Genomic DNA, 25,785 nt, shown 5'->3' with positions numbered 1-25,785 from the left:
AGCGTTGTCGCCCGGCAGCGTTGTTGCCCAGCAGCGTTGGTGCCCGGCAGCGTTGTCGCCCGGCAGCGTTGTTGCCCGGCAGCGTTGTTGCCCGGCAGCGTTGTTGCCCGGCAGTGTTGTCGCTCGGCAGTGTTGTCGCCTGGCAGCGTTGTTGCTCGGCAGCGTTATTGCCCGGCAGTGTTGTCGCCTGACAGCGTTGTCGCCGGCAGCGTTGTCGCCCGGCAGCGTTATTGCCCGGCAGCGTTGTCGCCTGGCAGCGTTGTTGCCCGGCAGCGTTATTGCCCGGCAGCGTTGTCGCCCGGCAGCGTTGTCGCCGGCAGCGTTGTCGCCTGGCAGCGTTGTTGCCCGGCAGCGTTATTGCCCGGCAGCGTTATTGCCCGCCAGCGTTGTCGCCTGGCAGCGTTGTCGCCGGCAGCGTTGTCGCCCGGCAGTGTTGTCGCCTGGCAGCGTTGTTGCTCGGCAGTGTTGTCGCCTGGCAGCGTTGTCGCCCGGCAGCGTTGTCGCCTGGCAGCGTTGTCGCCCGGCAGCGTTGTCGCCCGGCAGCGCTGTCGCCCGGCAGCGTTGTTGCCCGGCAGCGTTGTCGCCCGGCAGCGTTGTCGCCCGGCAGTGTTGTCGCCCGGCAGCGCTGTTGCCCGGCAGCATTGTCGCCCGGCAGCGTTGTAGCCCGGCAGCGTTGTCGCCCGCCAAGGAAGCACCATAACCTTAGCAAGAAGCAGCCCAAGTCAGTTACAGAGGAGCAGTAGCGTCTACAATCAACAGCTTCTCCAAGATCGTCAACTTTAAGAGTGATTATAAAACTAATGTTGCAGAATTGCAAATATTGCAATCATCGGAACATGTGAAGCACTTAGCGCTCTTCTCCTTCCTTGTTAACAAGTGGGCTCCAAGCTAATAGTGTGTGCCAACCGTGGGTTCGATTCCGCACCACGACCAAATTGGTTGATAAGGAGTTGGGACTAAAGCTTGAGCTCTCGCGCTGAATAGGCGGTGAAATTTATAGCTGGGAGTGAACCAGCGCCCAATTACCAGAGGCTGAGGAGGGCGGGTAGAGGTCCGCGTCTCGTGTTTCTGAACAAAGGGTAATTATGAGGGAGGCGAAGCCGGGTAGCCGTGCTGGTCCATGGCCACCCTGGCCGTGACGCTGGTCCATGGCCACCCTGGCCGTGACGCTGGTCCATGGCCACCCTGGCCGTGACGCTGGTCCATGGCCACCCTGGCCGTGACGCTGGTCCATGGCCACCCTGGCCGTGACGCTGGTCCATGGCCACCCTGGCCGTGACGCTGGTCCATGGCCTCCCTGGCCGTGACGCTGGTCCATGGCCACCCTGGCCGTGACGCTGGTCCATGGCCACCCTGGCCGTGACGCTGGTCCATGGCCACCCTGGCCGTGACGCTGGTCCATGGCCACCCTGGCCGTGACGCTGGTCCATGACCACCCTGGCCGTGACGCTGGTCCATGGCCACCCTGGCCGTGACGCTGGTCCATGGAAACCCTGGCCGTGACGCTGGTCCATGGCCACCCTGGCCGTGACGCTGGTCCATGGCCACCCTGGCCGTGACGCTGGTCCATGGCCACCCTGGCCGTGACGCTGGTCCATGGCCACCCTGGCCGTGACGCTGGTCCATGGCCACCCTGGCCGTGACGCTGGTCCATGGCCACCCTGGCCGTGACGCTGGTCCATGGCCTCCCTGGCCGTGACGCTGGTCCATGGCCACCCTGGCCGTGACGCTGGTCCATGGCCACCCTGGCCGTGACGCTGGTCCATGGCCACCCTGGCCGTGACGCTGGTCCATGGCCACCCTGGCCGTGACGCTGGTCCATGACCACCCTGGCCGTGACGCTGGTCCATGGCCACCCTATCCGTGACGCTGGTCCATGGCCACCCTGGCCGTGACGCTGGTCCATGGCCACCCTGGCCGTGACGCTGGTCCATGGCCACCCTGGCCGTGACGCTGGTCCATGGCCACCCTGGCCGTGACGCTGGTCCATGGCCACCCTGGCCGTGACGCTGGTCCATGGCCACCCTGGCCGTGACGCTGGTCCATGGCCACCCTGGCCGTGACGCTGGTCCATGGCCACCCTGGCCGTGACGCTGGTCCATGGCCACCCTGGCCGTGACGCTGGTCCATGGCCACCCTGGCCGTGACGCTGGTCCATGGCCACCCTGGCCGTGACGCTGGTCCATGGCCACCCTGGCCGTGACGCTGGTCCATGGCCACCCTGGCCGTGACGCTGGTCCATGGCCACCCTGGCCGTGACACTGGTCCATGGCCACCCTGGCCGTGACACTGGGCCATGCCGACCATCATCATCTAGAACACTTTAGATTAAAAAAATCAACTACTGTACATTAAGGTATTCGTCTTTCCCTATTAAATACGAGAACGTTGGTGAGCAAGGCGGCCTGGAGGCATCCTGGAGGCGGCCTGGAGGCATCCTGGAGGCGGCCTGGAGGCATCCTGGAGGCGTCCTGGAGGCATCCTGGAGGCGTCCTGGAGGCATCCTGGAGGCGTCCTGGAGGCATCCTGGAGGCATCCTGGAGGCGGTAATCAACCACCACTTCCATACGGGATCATGCTTTACATATTCTTCAATTATCTCTCTATTCTTGCTACTCTTAATTAAGCAACAATGATCAACCATAAACAACTGATTTAGTTCCATCGGCCAACGTTTTAGAAATAAAATATTAATATAATTTGATAATGCTCATCTGAAAGGTAAAGTTAAAGTGGTAAATATATATACATGTAGCGATGAGGTGGGTGGTGGTGAGGGCCTCACACCTCACCGATGTGTCAGTCTAGATCACCCCATCAAGGGGCCCCTGATGGCTCCAGGTAAACCAAACTGTAGACCTGACATGGTTTGGCTTGCCGTAAGCATAACGTCCATTAACCTGTGTAAGGGTACTAAGACAATCAATAACTTACCATAACCTGTGCTTTACAATGTCTTGGGTTGACGTAAACTTACAGGACATACACCGAAAAGTGGTGTATTCTTTCCACTGTACGGCCTTGATGTATTGTGTGAAACAACCTTGTACTTCCAGTACGGGAACAGTTTTTCACGTCATTGGAGATTTAATTATGTTATTTCAAAACTATGACGTTATTTGATGTTCTTAAAAATATTATAATTTTCCGTTAATTATATATATGATTTAATAGTAATGATTTAGTTTTTAATAATCTGTTTGATATTAATTAAGAAAGTATTTGTGGCAATGTTTGACTCTAAAAGTGGTTGTAGAGTTTGCAAGGATAACTAAAGTAAATATATTATTGATCATATGTGTGTGTGTGTGTGTGTGTGTGTGTGTACTTTACACTCTAACTTTCTGTTAAGCCTTGCAAACACAAACAAATCTTCCCAGCTGGTATGGCTATAAGCTGTTTACCTGATTCAAGAAGCACTCTGATAGTGCTTGTTTAGTTAGTGACTATTAAACCTGCGCCCCGGCCAGATCATTCAGGCATAGGTGACTAGGTCTCGCAGGGTAATTGAATACTGCACTTAGCAATGGAAAAGTAGGGACCTTTCAAATTGCAACCTGCTTGCTGTGTTGTGTTGGGGCTTTCGGAGCCTTGATGTGATACGTGTGCTAGAGTAGGCTAGATTAAGGTGCCGTGTGCTAGAGTAGGCTAGATTAATGTGTCATGTGCTAGAGTAGGCTAGGTTAAGGTGCTGTGTGCTAGAGTAGGCTAGGTTAAGGTGCCGTGTGCTAGAGTAGGCTAGGTTAAGGTGCTGTGTGCTAGAGTAGGCTAGGTTAAGGTGCCGTGTGCTAGAGTAGGCTAGGTTAAGGTGCCATGTGCTAGAGTAGGCTAGGTTAAGGTGCCGTGTGCTAGAGTAGGCTAGGTTAAGGTGCCATGTGCTAGAGTAGGCTAGGTTAAGGTGCCATGTGCTAGAGTAGGCTAGGTTAAGGTGTCATGTGCTAGAGTAAGCTTAGTTAAGGTGCATTGTGCTAGAGAACGCTAGGTTAAGGTGACGTGTGCTAGAGTAGGCTAGGATAAGGTGCCATGTGCTAGAGTAGGCTAGGATAAGGTGTCATGTGCTAGAGTAGGCTAGGATAAGGTGTCATGTGCTAGAGTAAGCTTAGTTAAGATGCATTGTGCTAGATTAGGCTAGGTTAAGGTGCCATGTGGTATAGTAGGCTTAAGGTCCATTGTGCTAGAGTAGGCTAGAGTTAACTCATTGTGAATGGAGTCTTATGTACTGATGCGGTGCGGCAGAGCACTACTGACGGAGCTTCTCCCGACACTCAGGACCAGTGGGTCGGGGTGAGTGACGCCGTCGACGCCGCCGCCGCGCCCAGGGGTATCCTGCATGCATTGCCTAGCTTCTGTACTTTGTTCCGCTGTTCAGGAAATATCGTCTGTGGTGGAGAGAGAGAGCCACCAGCTTCTACACTCAACCACAACACCCACAGCCCTCGCCGCTGCCGCCCCCACCGCCCTCGGGACTACACAACGCCCGCCCGAGGTGGTGCCGCCCTAGAGGGCCAGCTCGGGACCCGGGGGCCAGGGGGCAGCACCGGACACTCGCCCACGCTGCCAAATGTCGCTCCCTAACTTGCTCAAAGTTAGCACTAATTTGTAAATACTAACCTTTGATCGTAACAGTATTCTAGACTGATGTAGGATTTAAATTGCAATTTTACTGACTGCAGCCATAAAAGTCGTAGTTGCCGTGCTGTGGCCAATGTTTCAAGTCGAGGCAAGCTGGCACCGCCGCGCTACACGGAACAAGGGAGCCACACTCTGGGTGTATGGCACCGATATTCATGTGACCTGATGAGGCCACATGACCTCATGTGGCCGTAACTATTACCATGACCAGTGCTTGGTCAGCAGTGGTGGACCAAGCACCACGCCTTCATGCTCACTAAGTCACTATATATATATATATATATATATATATATATATATATATATATATATATATATATATATATATATATATATATATATATATATATATATATATATATTTATATATATATATATATATATATATATATATATATATATATTTATATATATATATATATATATATATATATATATATATATATATATATATATATATATATATATATATATATATATATATATATATATATATATATAGTGACGCAGATAAGGTGATTACCATCTCTTGGTTGTCATCGTTGGGGACACGAAACCAGTTTGGCTTACCGTGGTCCCCCAAACGGTTCACCTGACCGGGAATCGAACCTGGGGCCTGTCGGTTATGACCCGGCTGCTCTGACTAGTCTACAGCAGGATAGTGCCTGAGGACTCACCAATAAGTTGCAGCTGTTATTTACAGAGTACCCATAGTTAGTGGCACTAACTAGGAGACCTACAGAGCTCCTCTATAGACACAATAATCATGCATTATGCTCTAGCAGTCTTGATACTAGAGTTAAACATTGTGGAAATGTTTCCTTGTTGGTGCGTGGCGCGGCGGTGGTGGCAGCCTGGCTGGCGCAGCAGGTGGTGCGCACCTGCGCTTGGTGTAGTGTAGCGTGTGTGTGGCGGGGATAGAAGCGTGCGGCGGCAGCGTGGGCCGGGATGATGTTATCTGCCACAGATACTCCGCCGTGTGTGGCTGCCAGCCATGCAGCCACAGCCGCGTCTGACACATGTATATATCTGACTACGGTCACGCTACACCAACGTCAATGTCTGGCTACTCGATGGTGTTGGAGAGTGCTGACAAAACTCTGCACTGCGAGCCCCCCAGTACTTGTTGGTCCACGGGGCAGGGGGCGCCCCGTCCCTAACCCCCACCCCCACCACACCCTTACCTCCCCGCTCCTCATTACCGCATGCCCCACCCCTCCTACCCACAGCCCCGCCCCACCTGCCCACAGCCCCGCCCTTCCTGCCCACAGCCCCGCCCCACCTGCCCACAGCCCCGCCCCTCCTGCCCACAGCCCCGCCCCTCCTGCCCACAGCCCCCCCCCACCTGCCCACAGCCCCGCCCAACCTGCCCACAGCCCCGCCCCACCTGCCCACAGCCCCGCCCCTCCTGCCCACAGCCCCGCCCCTCTTGCCCACAGCCCCTCCCCTCTTGCCCACAGCCCCGCCCCTCCTGCCCACAGACCCGCCCCTCCTGCCCACAGCCCCGCCCCACTGCCCCGCTGGGCGCCGCAGGCTAGAGACGCGGCAGCTTCACGTCTTGTAACTGGTGTTTCTACTCATTTTTATTCTTGTGTGGTTCGTGTACTCTTAGAGATATTTCTTATCTTGTGTGTGTGTGTTTCAATCTCCATTTTCCATAGTTGAGCCAAGACTGCGCAGTGTGGGGCGACCCACCTCACACCCGGGGCTCTGGCTCCTCATACAACCACACACCCGGGGCTCTGGCTCCTCATACACCCTCACTCCCGGTGCTCTGGCTCCTCATACACCCTCACAACCGGGGCTCTGACTCCTCATACAACCTCACACCCGGGGCTCTGGCTCCTCATACCTCACACCCGGGGCTCCGGCCCCTCATACAACCACACACCAGGGCTCTGGCTCCTCATACACCCTCACAACCGGGGCTCTGGCTCCTCATACCTCACACCCGGGGCTCTAGCTCCTCATACAACCTCACTCCCGGGGCTCTGGCTCCTCATACAACCTCACACCAGGGGTTCTGGCTCCTCATACAACCTCACAACCGGGGCTCTGACTCCTCATACAACCTCACACCCGGGGCTCTGGCTCCTCATACCTCACACCCGGGGCTCCGGCCCCTCATACAACCACACACCAGGGCTCTGGCTCCTCATACACCCTCACAACCGGGGCTCTGGCTCCTCATACAACCTCACACCCGGGGCTCTGGCTCCTCATACCTCACACCCGGGGCTCTGGCTCCTCATACCTCACACCCGGGGCTCTGGCTCCTCATACCTCACACCCGGGGCACTGCCTCCTCATACCTCACACCTGGTGCTCTGGCTCCTCATATACCCCTCACACCCGGGGCTCTGGCTCCTCATACAACCTCACACCCGAGGCTCTGGCTCCTCATACACCCTCACACCCGGGGCTCTGGCTCCTCATACAACCTCACACCCGGGGCTCTGGCTCCTCATACACCCTCACAACCGGGGCTCTGGCTCCTCATACACTCTCACAACCGGGGCTCTGGCTCCTCATACACCCTCACAACCGGGGCTCTGGCTCCTCATACAACCTCACTCCCGGGGCTCTGGCTCCTCATACAACCTCACTCTCGGGGCTCTGGCTCCTCATACACCCTTACTCCCGGGGCTCTGGCTCCTCATACAACCTCACACCCGGGGCTCTGGCTCCTCATACACCCTCACTCCCGGGGCTCTGGCTCCTCATACACCCTCACACCCGGGGCTCTGGCTCCTCATACAACCTCACACCCGGGGCTCTGGCTCCTCATACACCCTCACACCCAGGGCTCTGGCTCCTCATACACCCTCACACCCAGGGCTCTGGCTCCTCATACACCCTCACACCCGGGGCTCTGGCTCCTCATACACCCTCACAACCGGGGCTCTGGCTCCTCATACACCCTCACAACCGGGGCTCTGGCTCCTCATACAACCTCACTCCCGGGGCTCTGGCTCCTCATACAACCACACACCCGGGGCTCTGGCTCCTCATACAACCTCACACCCGGGGCTCTGGCTCCTCATACCTCACACCCGGGGCTCTGGCTCCTCATACAACATCACACCCGGGGCTCTGGCTCCTCATACAACCTCACACCCGGGGCTCTGGCTCCTCATACACCCTCACAACCGGGGCTCTGGCTCCTCATATACCGTCACAACCGGGGTTCTGGCTCTTCATACAACCTCACTCCCGGGGCTCTGGCTCCTCATACAACCACACACCCGGGGCTCTGGCTCCTCATACAACCTCACACCTGGGGCTCTGGTTCCTCATACCTCACACCCGGGGCTCTGGCTCCTCATACAACATCACACCTGGGGCTCTGGCTCCTCATACAACCTCACACCCGGGGCTCTGGCTCCTCATACAACCTCACCCCCGGGGCTCTGGCTCCTCATACCTCACACCCGGGGCTCTGGCTCCTCATACAACATCACACCCGGGGCTCTGGCTTCTCATACAACATCACACCTGGGGCTCTGGCTCCTCATACCTCACACCCGGGGCTCTGGCTCCTCATACACCCTCACAACCGAGGCTCTGGCTCCTCATACAACCTCACACCCGGGGCTCTGGCTCCTCATACCTCACACCCGGGGCTCTGGCTCCTCATACCTCACACCCGGGACTCTGGCTCCTCATACCTCACACCCGGGGCTCTGGCTCCTCATACAACCTCACACCCGGGGCTCTGGCTCCTCATACACCCTCACACCCAGGGCTCTGGCTCCTCATACACCCTCACACCCAGGGCTCTGGCTCCTCATACACCCTCACACCCGGGGCTCTGGCTCCTCATACACCCTCACAACCGGGGCTCTGGCTCCTCATACACCCTCACAACCGGGGCTCTGGCTCCTCATACAACCTCACTCCCGGGGCTCTGGCTCCTCATACAACCACACACCCGGGGCTCTGGCTCCTCATACAACCTCACACCCGGGGCTCTGGCTCCTCATACCTCACACCCGGGGCTCTGGCTCCTCATACAACATCACACCCGGGGCTCTGGCTCCTCATACAACCTCACACCCGGGGCTCTGGCTCCTCATACACCCTCACAACCGGGGCTCTGGCTCCTCATATACCGTCACAACCGGGGTTCTGGCTCTTCATACAACCTCACTCCCGGGGCTCTGGCTCCTCATACAACCACACACCCGGGGCTCTGGCTCCTCATACAACCTCACACCTGGGGCTCTGGTTCCTCATACCTCACACCCGGGGCTCTGGCTCCTCATACAACATCACACCTGGGGCTCTGGCTCCTCATACAACCTCACACCCGGGGCTCTGGCTCCTCATACAACCTCACCCCCGGGGCTCTGGCTCCTCATACCTCACACCCGGGGCTCTGGCTCCTCATACAACATCACACCCGGGGCTCTGGCTTCTCATACAACATCACACCTGGGGCTCTGGCTCCTCATACCTCACACCCGGGGCTCTGGCTCCTCATACACCCTCACAACCGAGGCTCTGGCTCCTCATACAACCTCACACCCGGGGCTCTGGCTCCTCATACCTCACACCCGGGGCTCTGGCTCCTCATACCTCACACCCGGGACTCTGGCTCCTCATACCTCACACCCGGGGCTCTGGCTCCTCATACACCCTCACTCCCAGGGCTCTGGCTCCTCATACACCCTCACAACCGGGGCTCTGGCTCCTCATACAACCTTACACCCGGGGCTCTGGCTCCTCATACAACCTCACACCCGGGGCTCTGGCTCCTCATACAACCTTACACCCGGGGCTCTGGCGCCTCATACACCCTCACACCCGGGGCTCTGGCTCCTCATACAACCTTACACCCGGGGCTCTGGCTCCTCATACAACCACACACCCAGGGCTCTGGCTCCTCATACAACCTCACACCCGGGGCTCTGGCTCCTCATACAACCTCACACCCAGGGCTCGGGCTCCTCATACAACCTTAGGGGGCTAATCGGTATAAATTAAAAGTTGTTCAATTTGTTTATAAATTTTTTTATGAAATGGTTATAGAAAGGGCTGCAACTGGTCCAAGTTTCACCATCACACCCTAAACAGAAAAGGAGAAAAAAAATACACAACGTATTATGCAACGAATGTTCAACATTCTCAAATAATCTCAGGAAACATATGTGTCAACTAAAATGTCTACTATGTGCTGTAGAAGCACAAACTCTTGTAATAATTGTAATATGTATGTGCAATATATTTATATGTAATTTTTTTTTTTTTTTTTTTTTTTTTTTTTTTTTTTTTTTTTTTTTTTTTTTTTTTTTTTTTTTTTTTTTTTTTTTTTTGCCAATTTTTTTTTCTCGTTTTTTTTTATCAGGGGATTTGCATGAAACTTGCACACCTTGCTCAATGGATGCCTATCTGCAAGGGTGCCAATTATGAACGAAATCTGTCGAAGTCAAGCTCAGCTACAGGTGGCCGAACTTGGATCTTTATTTTACTCTGGAAAGTAATTTACAACTTCAAGGTGTTTCTCAGCTTTCATTTATTAATCAATTTACATGCAAATTACACCTTATATGTAGAGTTTGTGTTTCTACAAACCTATTTAAACATTTTAGTCCAAAGTCCATTTGTTGATTTTACAAAAATTTATAAACATCATATATTGCATATTTTTGGAAGGGTAACTTTGAATAATTATATTATTGCACTAAACACTTTTTTTATAAAACTGATCAACACAATCCTTTACTATGTGTTAGTTTAATATCTGAGTGTTATAGAAATGATTTTAGTTGACACATGTGTTCCCTGAAATTTTTTGAAAATGTTGAAAATTCGTTGCATAATACGTTGTGTATTTTTTTTCTCCTTTTCTGTTTAGGGTGTGATGGTGAAACTAGGACCAGTTGCAGCGATTTCTATAACCATTTCATAAATACATTTATAAACAAATTGAACAATTTTTACGAAACCGGTAATAAGCCCCCTTACACCCGGGGCTCTGGCTCCTCATACAACCACACACCCGGGGCTCTGGCTCCTCATACAACCTCACACCCGGAGCTCTGGCTCCTCATACAACCTTACACCCGGGGCTCTGGCTCCTCATACAACCACACACCCGGGGCTCTGGCTCCTCATACAATCTCACACCCGGGGCTCTGGCTCCTCATACAACCACACACCCGGGGCTCTGGCTCCTCATACAACCTCACACCCGGAGCTCTGGCTCCTCATACAACCTTACACCCGGGGCTCTGGCTCCTCATACAACCACACACCCGGGGCTCTGGCTCCTCATACATCCTCACACCCGGAGCTCTGGCTCCTCATACAACCTTACACCCGGGGCTCTGGCTCCTCATACCTCACACCCGGGGCTCACGCTCCTCATACCTCACTCCCGGGGCTCTGGCTCCTCATACCTCACACCCGGGGCTCTAGCTCCTCATACCTCACACCCGGGGCTCTGGCTCCTCATACAACCTCACTCCCGGGGCTCTGCCTCCTCATACAACCACACTCCCGGGGCTCTGGCTCCTCATACAACCTCACTCCCGGGGTTCTGGCTACTCATACCTCACACCCGGGGCTCTAGCTCCTCATACCTCACACCCGGGGCTCTGGCTCTTCATACAACCTCATTCCCGGGGCTCTGGCTCCTCACACACCCTCACACCCGGGGCTCTGGCTCCTCATACAACCACACACCCGGGGCTCTGGCTCCTCATACAACCACACACCCGGGGCTCTGGCTCCTCATACAACCACACACCCGGGGCTCTGGCTCCTCACACACCCTCACACCCGGGGCTCTGGCTCCTCATACACCCTCACACCCGGGGCTCTGGCTCCTCATACAACCACACACCCGGGGCTCTGGCTCCTCATACAACCACACACCCGGGGCTCTGGCTCCTCATACAACCTCACACCCGGGGCTCTGGCTCCTCATACAACCTTACACCCGGGGCTCTGGCTCCTCATACCTCACACCCGGGGCTCTGGCTCCTCATACCTCACTCCCGGGGCTCTGGCTCCTCATACCTCACACCCGGGGCTCTTGCTCCTCATACCTCACACCCGGGGCTCTGGCTCCTCATACAACCTCACTCCCGGGGCTCTGGCTCCTCATACAACCACACTCCCGGGGCTCTGGCTCCTCACACACCCTCACGCCCGGGGCTCTGGCTCTTCATACACCCTCACACCCGGGGCTCTGGCTCCTCATACAACCACACTCCCGGGGCTCTGGCTCCTCACACACCCTCACGCCCGGGGCTCTGGCTCTTCATACACCCTCACACCCGGGGCTCTGGCTCCTCATACAACCACACACCCGGGGCTCTGGCTCCTCATACAACCACACACCCGGGGCTCTGGCTCCTCATACAACCTCACACCCGGGGCTCTGGCTCCTCATACAACCTTACACCCGGGGCTCTGGCTCCTCATACCTCACACCCGGGGATCTGGCTCCTCATACAACCACACACCCGGGGCTCTGGCTCCTCATACACCCTCACATTCGGGGCTCTGGCTCCTCATACAACCACACACCCGGGGCTCTGGCTCCTCATACAACCACACACCCGGGACTCTGGCTCCTCATACAACCTCACACCTGGGGCTCTGGCTCCTCATACAACCTTACACCCGGGGCTCTGGCTCCTCATACCTCACACCCGGGGCTCTGGCTCCTCATACCTCACTCCCGGGGCTCTGGCTCCTCATACCTCACACCCGGGGCTCTGGCTCCTCATACACCCTCACTCCCAGGGCTCTGGCTCCTCATACACCCTCACAACCGGGGCTCTGGCTCCTCATACAACCTTACACCCGGGGCTCTGGCTCCTCATACAACCTCACACCCGGGGCTCTGGCTCCTCATACAACCTTACACCCGGGGCTCTGGCGCCTCATACACCCTCACACCCGGGGCTCTGGCTCCTCATACAACCTTACACCCGGGGCTCTGGCTCCTCATACAACCACACACCCAGGGCTCTGGCTCCTCATACAACCTCACACCCGGGGCTCTGGCTCCTCATACAACCTCACACCCAGGGCTCGGGCTCCTCATACAACCTTAGGGGGCTAATCGGTATAAATTAAAAGTTGTTCAATTTGTTTATAAATTTTTTTATGAAATGGTTATAGAAAGGGCTGCAACTGGTCCAAGTTTCACCATCACACCCTAAACAGAAAAGGAGAAAAAAAATACACAACGTATTATGCAACGAATGTTCAACATTCTCAAATAATCTCAGGAAACATATGTGTCAACTAAAATGTCTACTATGTGCTGTAGAAGCACAAACTCTTGTAATAATTGTAATATGTATGTGCAATATATTTATATGTAATTTTTTTTTTTTTTTTTTTTTTTTTTTTTTTTTTTTTTTTTTTTTTTTTTTTTTTTTTTTTTTTTTTTTTTTTTTTTTGCCAATTTTTTTTTCTCGTTTTTTTTTATCAGGGGATTTGCATGAAACTTGCACACCTTGCTCAATGGATGCCTATCTGCAAGGGTGCCAATTATGAACGAAATCTGTCGAAGTCAAGCTCAGCTACAGGTGGCCGAACTTGGATCTTTATTTTACTCTGGAAAGTAATTTACAACTTCAAGGTGTTTCTCAGCTTTCATTTATTAATCAATTTACATGCAAATTACACCTTATATGTAGAGTTTGTGTTTCTACAAACCTATTTAAACATTTTAGTCCAAAGTCCATTTGTTGATTTTACAAAAATTTATAAACATCATATATTGCATATTTTTGGAAGGGTAACTTTGAATAATTATATTATTGCACTAAACACTTTTTTTATAAAACTGATCAACACAATCCTTTACTATGTGTTAGTTTAATATCTGAGTGTTATAGAAATGATTTTAGTTGACACATGTGTTCCCTGAAATTTTTTGAAAATGTTGAAAATTCGTTGCATAATACGTTGTGTATTTTTTTTCTCCTTTTCTGTTTAGGGTGTGATGGTGAAACTAGGACCAGTTGCAGCGATTTCTATAACCATTTCATAAATACATTTATAAACAAATTGAACAATTTTTACGAAACCGGTAATAAGCCCCCTTACACCCGGGGCTCTGGCTCCTCATACAACCACACACCCGGGGCTCTGGCTCCTCATACAACCTCACACCCGGAGCTCTGGCTCCTCATACAACCTTACACCCGGGGCTCTGGCTCCTCATACAACCACACACCCGGGGCTCTGGCTCCTCATACAATCTCACACCCGGGGCTCTGGCTCCTCATACAACCACACACCCGGGGCTCTGGCTCCTCATACAACCTCACACCCGGAGCTCTGGCTCCTCATACAACCTTACACCCGGGGCTCTGGCTCCTCATACAACCACACACCCGGGGCTCTGGCTCCTCATACATCCTCACACCCGGAGCTCTGGCTCCTCATACAACCTTACACCCGGGGCTCTGGCTCCTCATACCTCACACCCGGGGCTCACGCTCCTCATACCTCACTCCCGGGGCTCTGGCTCCTCATACCTCACACCCGGGGCTCTAGCTCCTCATACCTCACACCCGGGGCTCTGGCTCCTCATACAACCTCACTCCCGGGGCTCTGCCTCCTCATACAACCACACTCCCGGGGCTCTGGCTCCTCATACAACCTCACTCCCGGGGTTCTGGCTACTCATACCTCACACCCGGGGCTCTAGCTCCTCATACCTCACACCCGGGGCTCTGGCTCTTCATACAACCTCATTCCCGGGGCTCTGGCTCCTCACACACCCTCACACCCGGGGCTCTGGCTCCTCATACAACCACACACCCGGGGCTCTGGCTCCTCATACAACCACACACCCGGGGCTCTGGCTCCTCATACAACCACACACCCGGGGCTCTGGCTCCTCACACACCCTCACACCCGGGGCTCTGGCTCCTCATACACCCTCACACCCGGGGCTCTGGCTCCTCATACAACCACACACCCGGGGCTCTGGCTCCTCATACAACCACACACCCGGGGCTCTGGCTCCTCATACAACCTCACACCCGGGGCTCTGGCTCCTCATACAACCTTACACCCGGGGCTCTGGCTCCTCATACCTCACACCCGGGGCTCTGGCTCCTCATACCTCACTCCCGGGGCTCTGGCTCCTCATACCTCACACCCGGGGCTCTTGCTCCTCATACCTCACACCCGGGGCTCTGGCTCCTCATACAACCTCACTCCCGGGGCTCTGGCTCCTCATACAACCACACTCCCGGGGCTCTGGCTCCTCACACACCCTCACGCCCGGGGCTCTGGCTCTTCATACACCCTCACACCCGGGGCTCTGGCTCCTCATACAACCACACTCCCGGGGCTCTGGCTCCTCACACACCCTCACGCCCGGGGCTCTGGCTCTTCATACACCCTCACACCCGGGGCTCTGGCTCCTCATACAACCACACACCCGGGGCTCTGGCTCCTCATACAACCACACACCCGGGGCTCTGGCTCCTCATACAACCTCACACCTGGGGCTCTGGCTCCTCATACAACCTTACACCCGGGGCTCTGGCTCCTCATACCTCACACCCGGGGATCTGGCTCCTCATACAACCACACACCCGGGGCTCTGGCTCCTCATACACCCTCACATTCGGGGCTCTGGCTCCTCATACAACCACACACCCGGGGCTCTGGCTCCTCATACAACCACACACCCGGGACTCTGGCTCCTCATACAACCTCACACCTGGGGCTCTGGCTCCTCATACAACCTTACACCCGGGGCTCTGGCTCCTCATACCTCACACCCGGGGCTCTGGCTCCTCATACCTCACTCCCGGGGCTCTGGCTCCTCATACCTCACACCCGGGGCTCTAGCTCCTCATACCTCACACCCGGGGCTCTGGCTCCTCATACAACCTCACTCCCGGGGCTCTGGCTCCTCATACAACCACACTCCCGGGGCTCTGGCTCCTCATACAACCTCACTTCCGGGGTTCTGGCTCCTCATACCTCACACTCGGGGCTCTAGCTCCTCATTCCTCACACCCGGGGCTCTGGCTCCTCATACAACCTCACTCCTGGGGCTCTGGCTCCTCATACACCCTCACACCCGGGGCTCTGGCTCCTCATACACCCTCACACCCGGGGCTCTGGTTCCTCATACCTCACTCCCTGGGCTCTGGCTCCTCATACCTCACACCCGGAGCTCTGGTTCCTCATACAGCCTCACAACCGGGGCTCTGGCTCCTCATACAACCTCACTCCCGGGGCTCTGGCTCCTCATACAACCTCCCTCCCGGGGCTCTGGCTCCTCATACACCCTCACACCCGGGGCTCTGGCTCCTCATACCTCACTCCCGGGGCTCTGGCTCCTCATACCTCACACCCGGGGCTCTGGTACCTCATACAACCTCACACCCGGGGCTCTGGCTCCTCATACAACCTAACACCCGGGGCTCTGGCTCCTCATACAACCTCACTCCCGGGGCTCTGGCTCCTCATACAACCTCACTCCCGGGGCTCTGGCACCTCATACAACATCACACCCGGGACTCTGGCTCCTCATACAACCTCACACCCGGGGCTCTGACTCCTCATACCCACCTCACACCCGGGGCTCTGGCTCCTCATACAACCTCACACCCGGGGCTCTGGCTCCTCATACCCACCTCAGACCAGAGCTCCCTCATACATTTTGTATATATATACATAACACCGCCCAAAACCTGCATACTTTTATTGTCTTATGTGTATTTGTATATTTTGGACTATTCTCTTAAATTAATACATTCCCTTTATATATATATTGATATATACTTCCCCGCCCCCGCTCCTCCCTCATTCCTTTATTTAGAGTTACGAGTAAGAGTTGTATTTCATTGTATTTTTCTTGTATGAGCCAGACGTCAGCAGAGAAGCTGAACGTGTGGTGAAGTCTCTGTTTTGTTTGACTAGTTGTGCCTTCCCTGGTGTAGCTAGCCGGCCCCCCTCACCCTAGCTAGCCGGCCTCCCTCATCCTAGCTAGCCGGCCCCCCTCACCCTAGCTAGCCGGCCCCCCTCACCCTAGCTAGCCGGCCCCCCTCACCCTAGCTAGCCGGCCTCCCTCATCCTAGCTAGCCGGCCCCCCTCACCCTAGCTAGCCGGCCCCCCTCACCCTAGCTAGCCGGTCTCCTCACCCTTGTAAATACTTCCTTGCTGGGCCTCTTTCACGCTCACTTTCACTCATCAAACACAGCTGTCTCTCGCGAGATATTGAAGCTCCACAAGAAGTATTGAAGCTCCACAAGAAGTATTGAAGCTCCACAAGAAGTAATGAAGCTCCACAAGTAGAATTGAAGCTCCACAAGAAGTATTGAAGCTCCACAAGAAGTAACGAAGCTCCACAAGAAGTATTGAAGCTCCACAAGAAGTATTGAAGCTCCACAAGAAGTCTGAAGCTCCACAAGAATTACTGAAGCTCCACAAAAAGTATTGAAGCTCCACAAGAAGTATTGACGCTACAAAAGAATTATTGAAGCTCCACAAGAAGTACTGAAGCTCCACAAGAAGTACTGAAGTCCCACAAGAAGTACTGAAGCTCCACAAGACGTAATGAAGCTCAACAAGTAGAATTGAAGCTCCACAAGCAGTATTGAAGCTCCACAAGAGGTAACGAAGCTCCACAAGAAGTATTGAAGCTCCACAAGAAGTAACGAAGCTCCACAAGAAGTATTGAAGCTCCACAAGAAGTAATGAAGCTCCACAAGAAGTATTGAAGCTCCAAAAGAAGTATTGAAGCTCCACAAGAAGTATTGAAGCTTCACAAGAAGTCTGAAGCTCCATAAGAATTACTGAAGCTCCACAAGAAGTATTGAAGCTCCACAAGACGTATTGACGCCCCAAAAGAATTATTGAAGCTCGACAAGAAGTACTGAAGCTCCACAATAAGTTCTGAAGCTCCACAGGATGTTAAGAAGCAGCTCCACAAGAAGTACTGAAGCTCCACAAGAAGTACTGAAGCCTCACAAGAACTACTGCAGCTCCACAAGAAGTACTGAAGCTCCACAAGAAATATTGAAGCTTCACAAAAAGTATTGAAGCTCCACAAGAAGTACTGAAGCTCCACAAAAAATATTGAAGCTTCACAAGAAGTATTGAAGCTCCACAAGACGTATTTTAGCTCCACAAGAAGTATTGAAGCTCGACAAGAAGTACTGAAGCTCCACAAGAAGTACTGAAGCTCCACAAGAAGTACTGAAGCTCCACAAAAAATATTGAAGCTTCACAAGACGTATTGAAGCTTCACAAGAAGTACTGAAGCTCCACAAGAAATATTGAAGCTTCACGAGAAGAATTGAAGCTCCACAAGACGTATTTTAGCTCCACAAGAAGTATTGAAGCTCGACAAGAAGTACTGAAGCTCCACAAGAAATATTGAAGCTCCACAAGAAGTATTGAAGCTCCACAAGAATTATTGAAGCTCCGCAAGAAGTATTGAAGCTCCACAAGAAGATCTGAAGCTCCACAAGAAATATTGAAGCTCCACAAGAAGTATTGAAGCTCCACAAGAAGTATTGAAGCTCCACAAGAAGTATTGAAGATCCACAATAATTATTGACGCTCCGCAAGAAGTATTGAAGCTCCACAATAATTATTGAAGCTCCACAAGACGTATTGAAGCTCCAAAAGATGTATTAAAGCTCCACAAGAATTGTTGAAGCTCCGCAAGAAGTATTGATGCTCTACAAGACGTATTGAAGCTCTACAAGAAGTATTGAAGCTCCACAAGAACTTTTGAAGCTCCACAAGACGTATTGAAGCTCCAAAAAAAGTATTGGAGCTCCACAAGAATGATTGAAGCTCCGCAAGAAGTATTGAAGCTCCACAAGATGTTCTGAAGCTCCACAAGACGTATTGAAGCTCCAAAAGAAGTATTGAAGCTCCACAAGAATTATTGAAGCTCCGCAAGAAGTATTGACGCTCTACAAGACATATTGAAGCTCCACAAGAAATTTTGAAGCTCCACAAGACGTATTGAAGCTCCAAAAGAAGTATTGAAGCTGCACCATAATTATTGACGCTCCAAAATAAGTATTGAAGCTCCACAAGAAGTACTGAAGCTCCACAAGAAGTCTGAAGATCCACAAGAATTACTGAAGCTCCACAAGAAGTACTGAAGCTCCACAAGAAGTACTGAAGCTCCACAAGAAGTATTGAAGCTCCACAAGAAGTATTGACTCTCCAAAATAAGTATTGAAGCTCCACAAGAGGTACTGAAGCTCCACAAGAAGTCTGAAGCTCCACAAGAAGTATTGAAGCTCCGCAAGAAGTATTGAAGCTCCACAATAAGTATTGAAGCTCCACAATAAGTATTGAAGCTCCACAAGAAGTACGGAAGCTCCAAAAGAAGTACGGAAGCTCCAAGAGAAGTACTGAAGCTCCACAAGAAGCATTGAAGCTCCACATGAAGTATTGAAGCTCCACAAGAAGTATTGAAGCTCCACAATAAGTATTGAAGCTCCACAAGAAGTACGGAAGCTCCAAAAGAAGTACGGAAGCTCCAAGAGAAGTACTGAAGCTCCACAAGAAGCATTGAAGCTCCATATGAAGTATTGAAGCTCCACAAGAAGTACTGAAGCTCCACAAGAAATATTGAAGCTCGACAAGAAGTATTGAAGCTCCGCAAGAAGTATTGAAGCTCCGCAAGAAGTATTGAAGCTCTGCAAGAAGTATTGAATCTCCACAAGAAGTATTGAAGCTCCGCAAGAAGTATTGAAGCTCCGCAAGAAGTATTGAAGCTCCACAAAAAGTATTGAATCTCCACAACAAGTATTGAAGCTCCAAAAGAAGCATTGAAGCTCCCCAAGAGGTACTGAAGCTCCACAAGAAGTATTGAAGCTCCACAAGAAGTATTGAAGCTCCACAAGAAGTACTGAGCTCCACAAGAAGTACTGAAGCTCCACAAGAAGTACTGAAGCTCCACAAGAAGTACTGAACTCCACAAGAATTACTGAAGCTCCACAAGAAGTACTAAAGCTCCACAGGAAGTATTGAAGCTCCACAAGAAGTACTGAAGCTCCACAGGAAGTATTGAAGCTCTACAACAAGTACTGAAGCTCCACAAGAAGTACTGAAGCTCCGCAAGAAGTACTGAAGCTCCACAAGAAGTACCGAAGCACCACAATAAGTACTGAAGCTCCACAAGAAGTATTGAAGCTCCACAAGAAGTACTGAAACTCCACAAGAGGTTCTGAAGCTCCACAAGAAGCATTAAAGCTCCACATGAAGTATTGAAGCTCCACAAGAAGTACTGAAGCTCCACAAGAAGTATTGAAGCTCCACAAGAAGTATTGAAGCTCCATAAGAAGTACTGAACGCCACAAGAAGTACTGAAGCTCCGAAAGAAGTACTGGAGCTCCACAAGAAGTACTGAAGCTCCACAGGAAATATTGAAGCTCCACAAAAAGTACTGAAGCTCCACAAGAAGTACTGAAACTCCACAAGAGGTACTGAAGCTCCACAAGAAGCATTGAAGCTCCACATGAATTATTGAAGCTCAACACGAAGTACTGAAGCTCCACAGGAAGTATTGAAGCTCCACAAGAAGTACTGAAGCTCCAGAAGAAGTACCGAAGCTCCACAAGAAGCACTGAAGCTCCAGAAGAAGTACTGAAGCTCCAAAAGAAGTACCAAAGCTCCACAAGAAGCATTGAAGCTCCACAAGAAGTACTGAAGCGCCACAGGAAATATTGAAGCTCCACAAAAAGTACTGAAGCTCCACAAGAAGTACTGAAGCTCCACAAGAAGGACTGAAGCTCCACGGGAAATATTGAAGCTCCACAAAAAGTACTGAAGCTCCACAAGAAGTACTGAAACTCCACAAGAAGCACTGAAGCTCCAGAAGAAGTACTGAAGCTCCACTAGAAGTACCAAAGCTCCACAAGAAGCATTGAAGCTCCACAAGAAGTACTGAAGCTCCACAAGAAGTACTGAAGCTCCATAAGAAGTACTGAAGCTCCACAAGAAGTACTGAAGCTTCACAAGAAATATTGAAGCTCGACAAGAAGTATTGAATCTCCACAAGAAGTATTGAAGCTCCGCAAGAAGTATTGAAGCTCTACAAGAAGTACTGAAGCTCCACAAGAAGTATTGAAGCTTCGCAAGAAGTATTGAAGCTCCACAAAAAGTATTGAATCTCCACAAGAATTATTGAAGCTCCGCAAGAAGTATTGAAGCTCCAAAAGAAGTATTGAAGCTCCATGAGAATTATTGAAGCTCCGCAAGAAGTATTGAAGCTCTACAAGAAGTATTGAAGCTCCACAAGAATTTTTGAATCTTCACAAGAAGTATTGAAGCTCCACAATAAGGATTGAAGCGCAACAAGAAGCACTGAAGCTCTACAAGAAGTACTCAAGCTTTACAAGTCGCACTGAAGATCCACCAGAAGTTCTGAAGCTCCACAAAAAGTATTGAAACTCCACAAAAAGTATTGAAGCTCCACAAGACGTGCTGAAGCTCCACAAGAAGTACTGAAGCTCCAAAAGAGGTACTGAAGCTCCACAAGAGGTACTGAAGCTCCACAATAAAAACTGAAGCTCCACAAGTACTGTAGCTCCAAAGGAAGTATTAAAGCTCCACAAGAAGTACTGAAGTTCCACAAAAAGTACTGAAGCTCTACAAGAAGCACCAAAGCTACGCAAGAAGAATTGAAGCTCCACAGGAAGTACTGAAGCTCCACAAGAAGTACTGATGTTCCAAAAGAAGTACTGAAGCTCTACAAGGAGCATTGCAGCTCCACAAGAAGTACTGAAGTTCCCAAAAAAGTAATGATGCTGCACAAGAAGTACTGAAACTCTTCAAGAAGTACTGAAGCTCCATAAGAAGTACTGAAGCTCCATAAGAAGTACTGAAGCTCCATAAGAAGTACTGAAGCTCCATAAGAAGTACTGAAGCTCCATAAGAAGTACTGAAGCTCCACAAGAAGTGCTGAAGTTCCATAAGAAGTACTGAAGCTCCACAAGAAGTATGAAGCTCCACAAGAAGTATAAAAGCTCTATATGAAGTATTGAATTCTACAAGAAATAATGAAGCTCTACATGAAGTACTGAAGCTCCACAAGAAGTACTGAATCTTCACAAGAAATATTGAAGCTTCGCAAGAAGTACTGGAGCTCCACAAGAAGTACTGAAGCTCCACAAGAAGTACTGAAGCTCCACAAGAAGTACTGAAGCTCCACAAGAAGTACTGAAGCTCCACATAAAGTAATGATGCTCCAAAAGAAGTATTGAAGCTCCACAAAAATTATTGCAGATCCGCAAGAAGTATTGACGCTCCAAAAGAAGTACTGAAGCTCCACAAGAAGTATTGAAGCTCCACAAGAAGTACTGAAGCTCTACAAGAAGTATTGAAGCTCCACAAGAAGTATTGAAGCTCCACAAGAAGTACTGAAGTTCCCCCAAAAGTACTTTTTTTTTTTTGCAGGGATATTCCTGCGCGGGCCCTACGCCTCTGGCTGGCCCACTAAGTGTTGCTTGTTTCTGTTTTACTTGGGCGGAGTATGAGTATTTATGACTCGTATGGTCGCTTCAGTAAGATTTTGCCCCATGTGTTTAACAACTTATGCTCTGTTGAATCTAAGTTGAAATCTTCATGGGTTTGTAACTGTGCACTGTGTTAGATAATGTTCCAGTGGTCTGTCGGGCATTTCTCCACAGTGTTGACATTTCCTCTCATCTTCCGGAACCTGTAAGCCTGTTTCCCATGCACATGGGTATCCAAGCCTGATGCGATGTAAATGCACTTCTGTTGCTCTACTGTTCCCTTTCATCACCAAAAGTACTGATGCTCCACAAGAAGTAATGAAGCTCCATAAGAAGTATTCAAGCTCCACAAGAGGTAATGAAGCTCCGCAAGAAGCATTGAAGCTCCACAAGAAGTACTGAAGCTCCACAAGAAGCACTGAAGCGCCACAAGAAGCATTGAAGCTCCTCATGAAGTATTGAAACTCCACAAGACGTGCTGAAGTTCCACAAGAAGTACTGAAGTTCCACAAGAAGTACTGAAGCTCCACAAGAAACACTGAAGCGCCACAAGAAGTATTGAAGCTCCACAAAAAGTACTGAAGCTCCACGAGAAGTACTGAAGCTCCACGAGAACTATTGAAGCTTCACAAGAAGTACTGAAGTTCCACAAGAAGTATTGAAGTTCCACAAGAAGTACTGAAGTTCCACAAAAATAGTGAAGCTCCACAATAAATACTGAAGCTCCACAAGAAGTACTGAAGCTTCACAATAAATACTAAAGCTCTACAAGAAGTACTGAAACTCCACAGAAAGTACTGAAGCTCCACAAGAAGTACTGAAGCTCCACAAGAAGAACTGAAACTCCACAAGAAGCACTGAAGCTTCACAATAAATACTGAAGCTCCACAAAAAATACTGAAGCTCCACAAGAAGTACTGAAGTTCCACAAAAAATACTGAAGCTCCACAAGAAGTACTGAAGCTCCACAATAAATACTAAAGCTCCACAGGAAGTGCTGAAGCTCCACGATAAGTACTGAAGCTTCACAATAAATACTGAAGCTCCGCAAGAAGTACTGAAACTCCACAGAAAGTACTGAAGCTCCACAAGAAGTACTGAAGCTCCACAAGAAGTACTGAAGCTCCACAAGAAGTACTGAAGCTCCACAAGATGTTCTGAAGCTCCACAAGAAGTACTGAAGCTCCACAAGAAGTACTGAAGCTTCACAGGAAGAACTGAAGCTCCACAGGAAGAACTGAAGCTCCACAAGAAGTACTGAAGCTCCACAAGAAGTACTGAAGCTCCACAAGAAGTACTGAAGCTCCACAAGAAGTTCTGAAGCTCCACAAGAAGTACTGAAGCTCCACAAGAAGTACTGGATCTCTATAGGAAGTACTGAAACTCCACGATAAGTACTGAAGCTTTAAAATAAGTACTGAAGCTCCATAACAAGTAGTGAAGCTTCATAAAAAGTAATGAAGCTCCACAAGACGTACTGAAGCTCCACAAGAAGTACTGAAACTCCACAAGAAGTACTGAAGCTCCACAAGAAGTACTGAAACTCCACAAGAAGTACTGAAGCTCCACAAGAAGTTCTGAAGCTCCACAAGAAGTACTGAAGCTCTACAAGAAGTACTGAAGCTCCACAGTAAGTACTGAAGCTCCACAGGAAGTACTGAAGCTCCACAAGAAGTACTGAAGCTCCACAGGAAGTACTGAAGCTCCACAGGAAAGACTGAAGCTCCACAAGTAGTTTTGAAGCTCCACAAGAAGTACTGAAGCTCCACAACAAGTACTGAAGCTCAACACGAAGTACTGAAGCTCCTCAAGAAGTACTGAAGCTTCTGTGCACACACACACAATACACACTCAATACAGTCACTTCTCACACACACTACACACACACACTACACACACACACACACTACACACACACACACACACTACGCACACACACACACACACACACACACACACACACACACACACACACACACACACACACACACACACACACACACACACACACACACACACACACATACACACACACAAACACACACACGTGAGGCCAGTCTTAGAGTATGCCGCCCCAACATGGAACCCCCATCTAAAAAAACACATAAGCAAGCTCGAAAAGGTGCAGAAGTTTGCAACGAGACTCGTCCCAGAGCTGCGAGGGATGAGATACGAAGACAGATTGAAGGAACTAAACCTGACGTTGTTAGAAAGTAGAAGGGACATGATACAAACATATAAAATACTTAGGATTGACAAAGTTTTATCAGGAAATTCTTACAAAGAATATCAATAGAACAAGGGTAAGAGAAGAACTTTTCTTTTAACGTGCGGGTAGTGAGTAAATGGAATGAACTGAAGGAGTAGATTGTAGAGGCCAACTCCCTTCATAACTTTAAACACAGATACGGTTAGGAAATAGGTCAGGAGTTATTACATTAGACAACCAACGGCTAGAAAGGCGGGTTCCAAGAGCTAGAGCTCGATCCTGCAAGCACAAATAGGCGAGTACTTTCACACGCCCTAACAAGTATACCATGCAAGGTGATGGAGAAGATCGTGAGGAAAAGGCTCGTAGAGCATCTGGAGGGAAATAGCTTTGTAACACACCACCAGCATGGGTTCAGGGATGGTCAGTCTTGCCTCACGGGCTTAATAGAATCCTATGACCAGGCGACACAAATTAGGCAAGAAAGAGAAGGGTGGGCAGACTGCATTTTCTTGGACTGTCAGAGAGAGAGACACAAGGTGACATGCCACACGCCCACACCACAATATACATCACAATACACAACACAACACAATACACACAAATCATACACTCCATACTTACCATGCCACGTTATTTATATTTATTTTATGATTAGGTTTCCTCTCTTCCTATGCACTGGTCCCTTCCCTTCTCTTCCTTTCCCTCCACTCCACTCCCCTACCCAACCACTTGGGCTGGACGGTAGAGCGACGGTCTTGCTTCCTGCAGGTCGGCTTTCAACCCCCGACCGTCCACAAATGGTTGGGCACTATTCCTTTCCCCCCTGTCCCATCCCAAAGCCTTATCCTGAACCCTTCCAAGTTGTGCCCACTCCCACCCTAGCTACCCTACCTTCTCCCTGTCCTGTCCTGTTACCCTCCGTACCCTAGCCCCTCCCTGCGCCCGGCCGGCCCTGCCTGCCCCCGGGCCGTGCCCCAGGTGAGGGCAGGAGCTAACAGGAGCGTGGTGGTCCCCGGCAGGTGGCGTGGATCAAGGCGGACACCAAGGCCATCCTGGCCATCCACAACCGAGTCATCACCCACAACAACCGCATGAACGTCATCCACTCTGACCACAAGACATGGGAGCTCAAGATCAAGGACGTCAGGAGGAACGACTCCGGAGAGTACATGTGTCAGATCAACACCGACCCCATGAAACACCAGGTGGGTACTAGTGGGGCTCCTGCTGGGTACTGGTGGGCTCCTGCTGGGTACTGGTGGGGCTCCTGCTGGGTACTGGTGGGGCTCCTGCTGGGTACTGGTGGGGCTCCTGCTGGGTACTGGTGGGGCTCCTGCTGGGTACTGGTGGGGCTCCTGCTGGGTACTGGTGGGGCTCCTGCTGGGTACTGATGGGGCTCCTGCTGGGTACTGGTTGGGCTCCTGCTGGGTACTGATGGGGCTCCTGCTGGGTACTGATGGG

General features: G+C 51.1%; 1 protein-coding gene across 5 annotated transcripts in view; it reads left to right on the top strand.

Annotated features, from left to right (window-relative positions):
- LOC123758952 (lachesin) overlaps nt 1-25,785 on the top strand; it is a gene marked incomplete at its 5' end in the record, with an annotated part of 125,359 nt that overhangs the window by 79,034 nt on the left and 20,540 nt on the right. For 3 of the 5 annotated variants that reach the window (XR_011229354.1, XM_069328955.1, XM_069328954.1), the window contains 2 exon segments: nt 4,270-4,284; nt 25,344-25,529. Coding sequence is in view for 4 of the 5 variants with exons in the window: in XM_069328955.1 (XP_069185056.1) it covers nt 4,270-4,284; nt 25,344-25,529 (201 nt within the window). 5 annotated transcript variants of the gene reach the window in all.

Source organism: Procambarus clarkii, chromosome 22 (assembly GCF_040958095.1).
Source record: "Procambarus clarkii isolate CNS0578487 chromosome 22, FALCON_Pclarkii_2.0, whole genome shotgun sequence".
NCBI lineage: Eukaryota > Metazoa > Arthropoda > Malacostraca > Decapoda > Cambaridae > Procambarus > Procambarus clarkii.
Note: the sequence above shows the minus strand (reverse complement) of the source record. Positions and strands in the feature narration are given on the sequence as shown.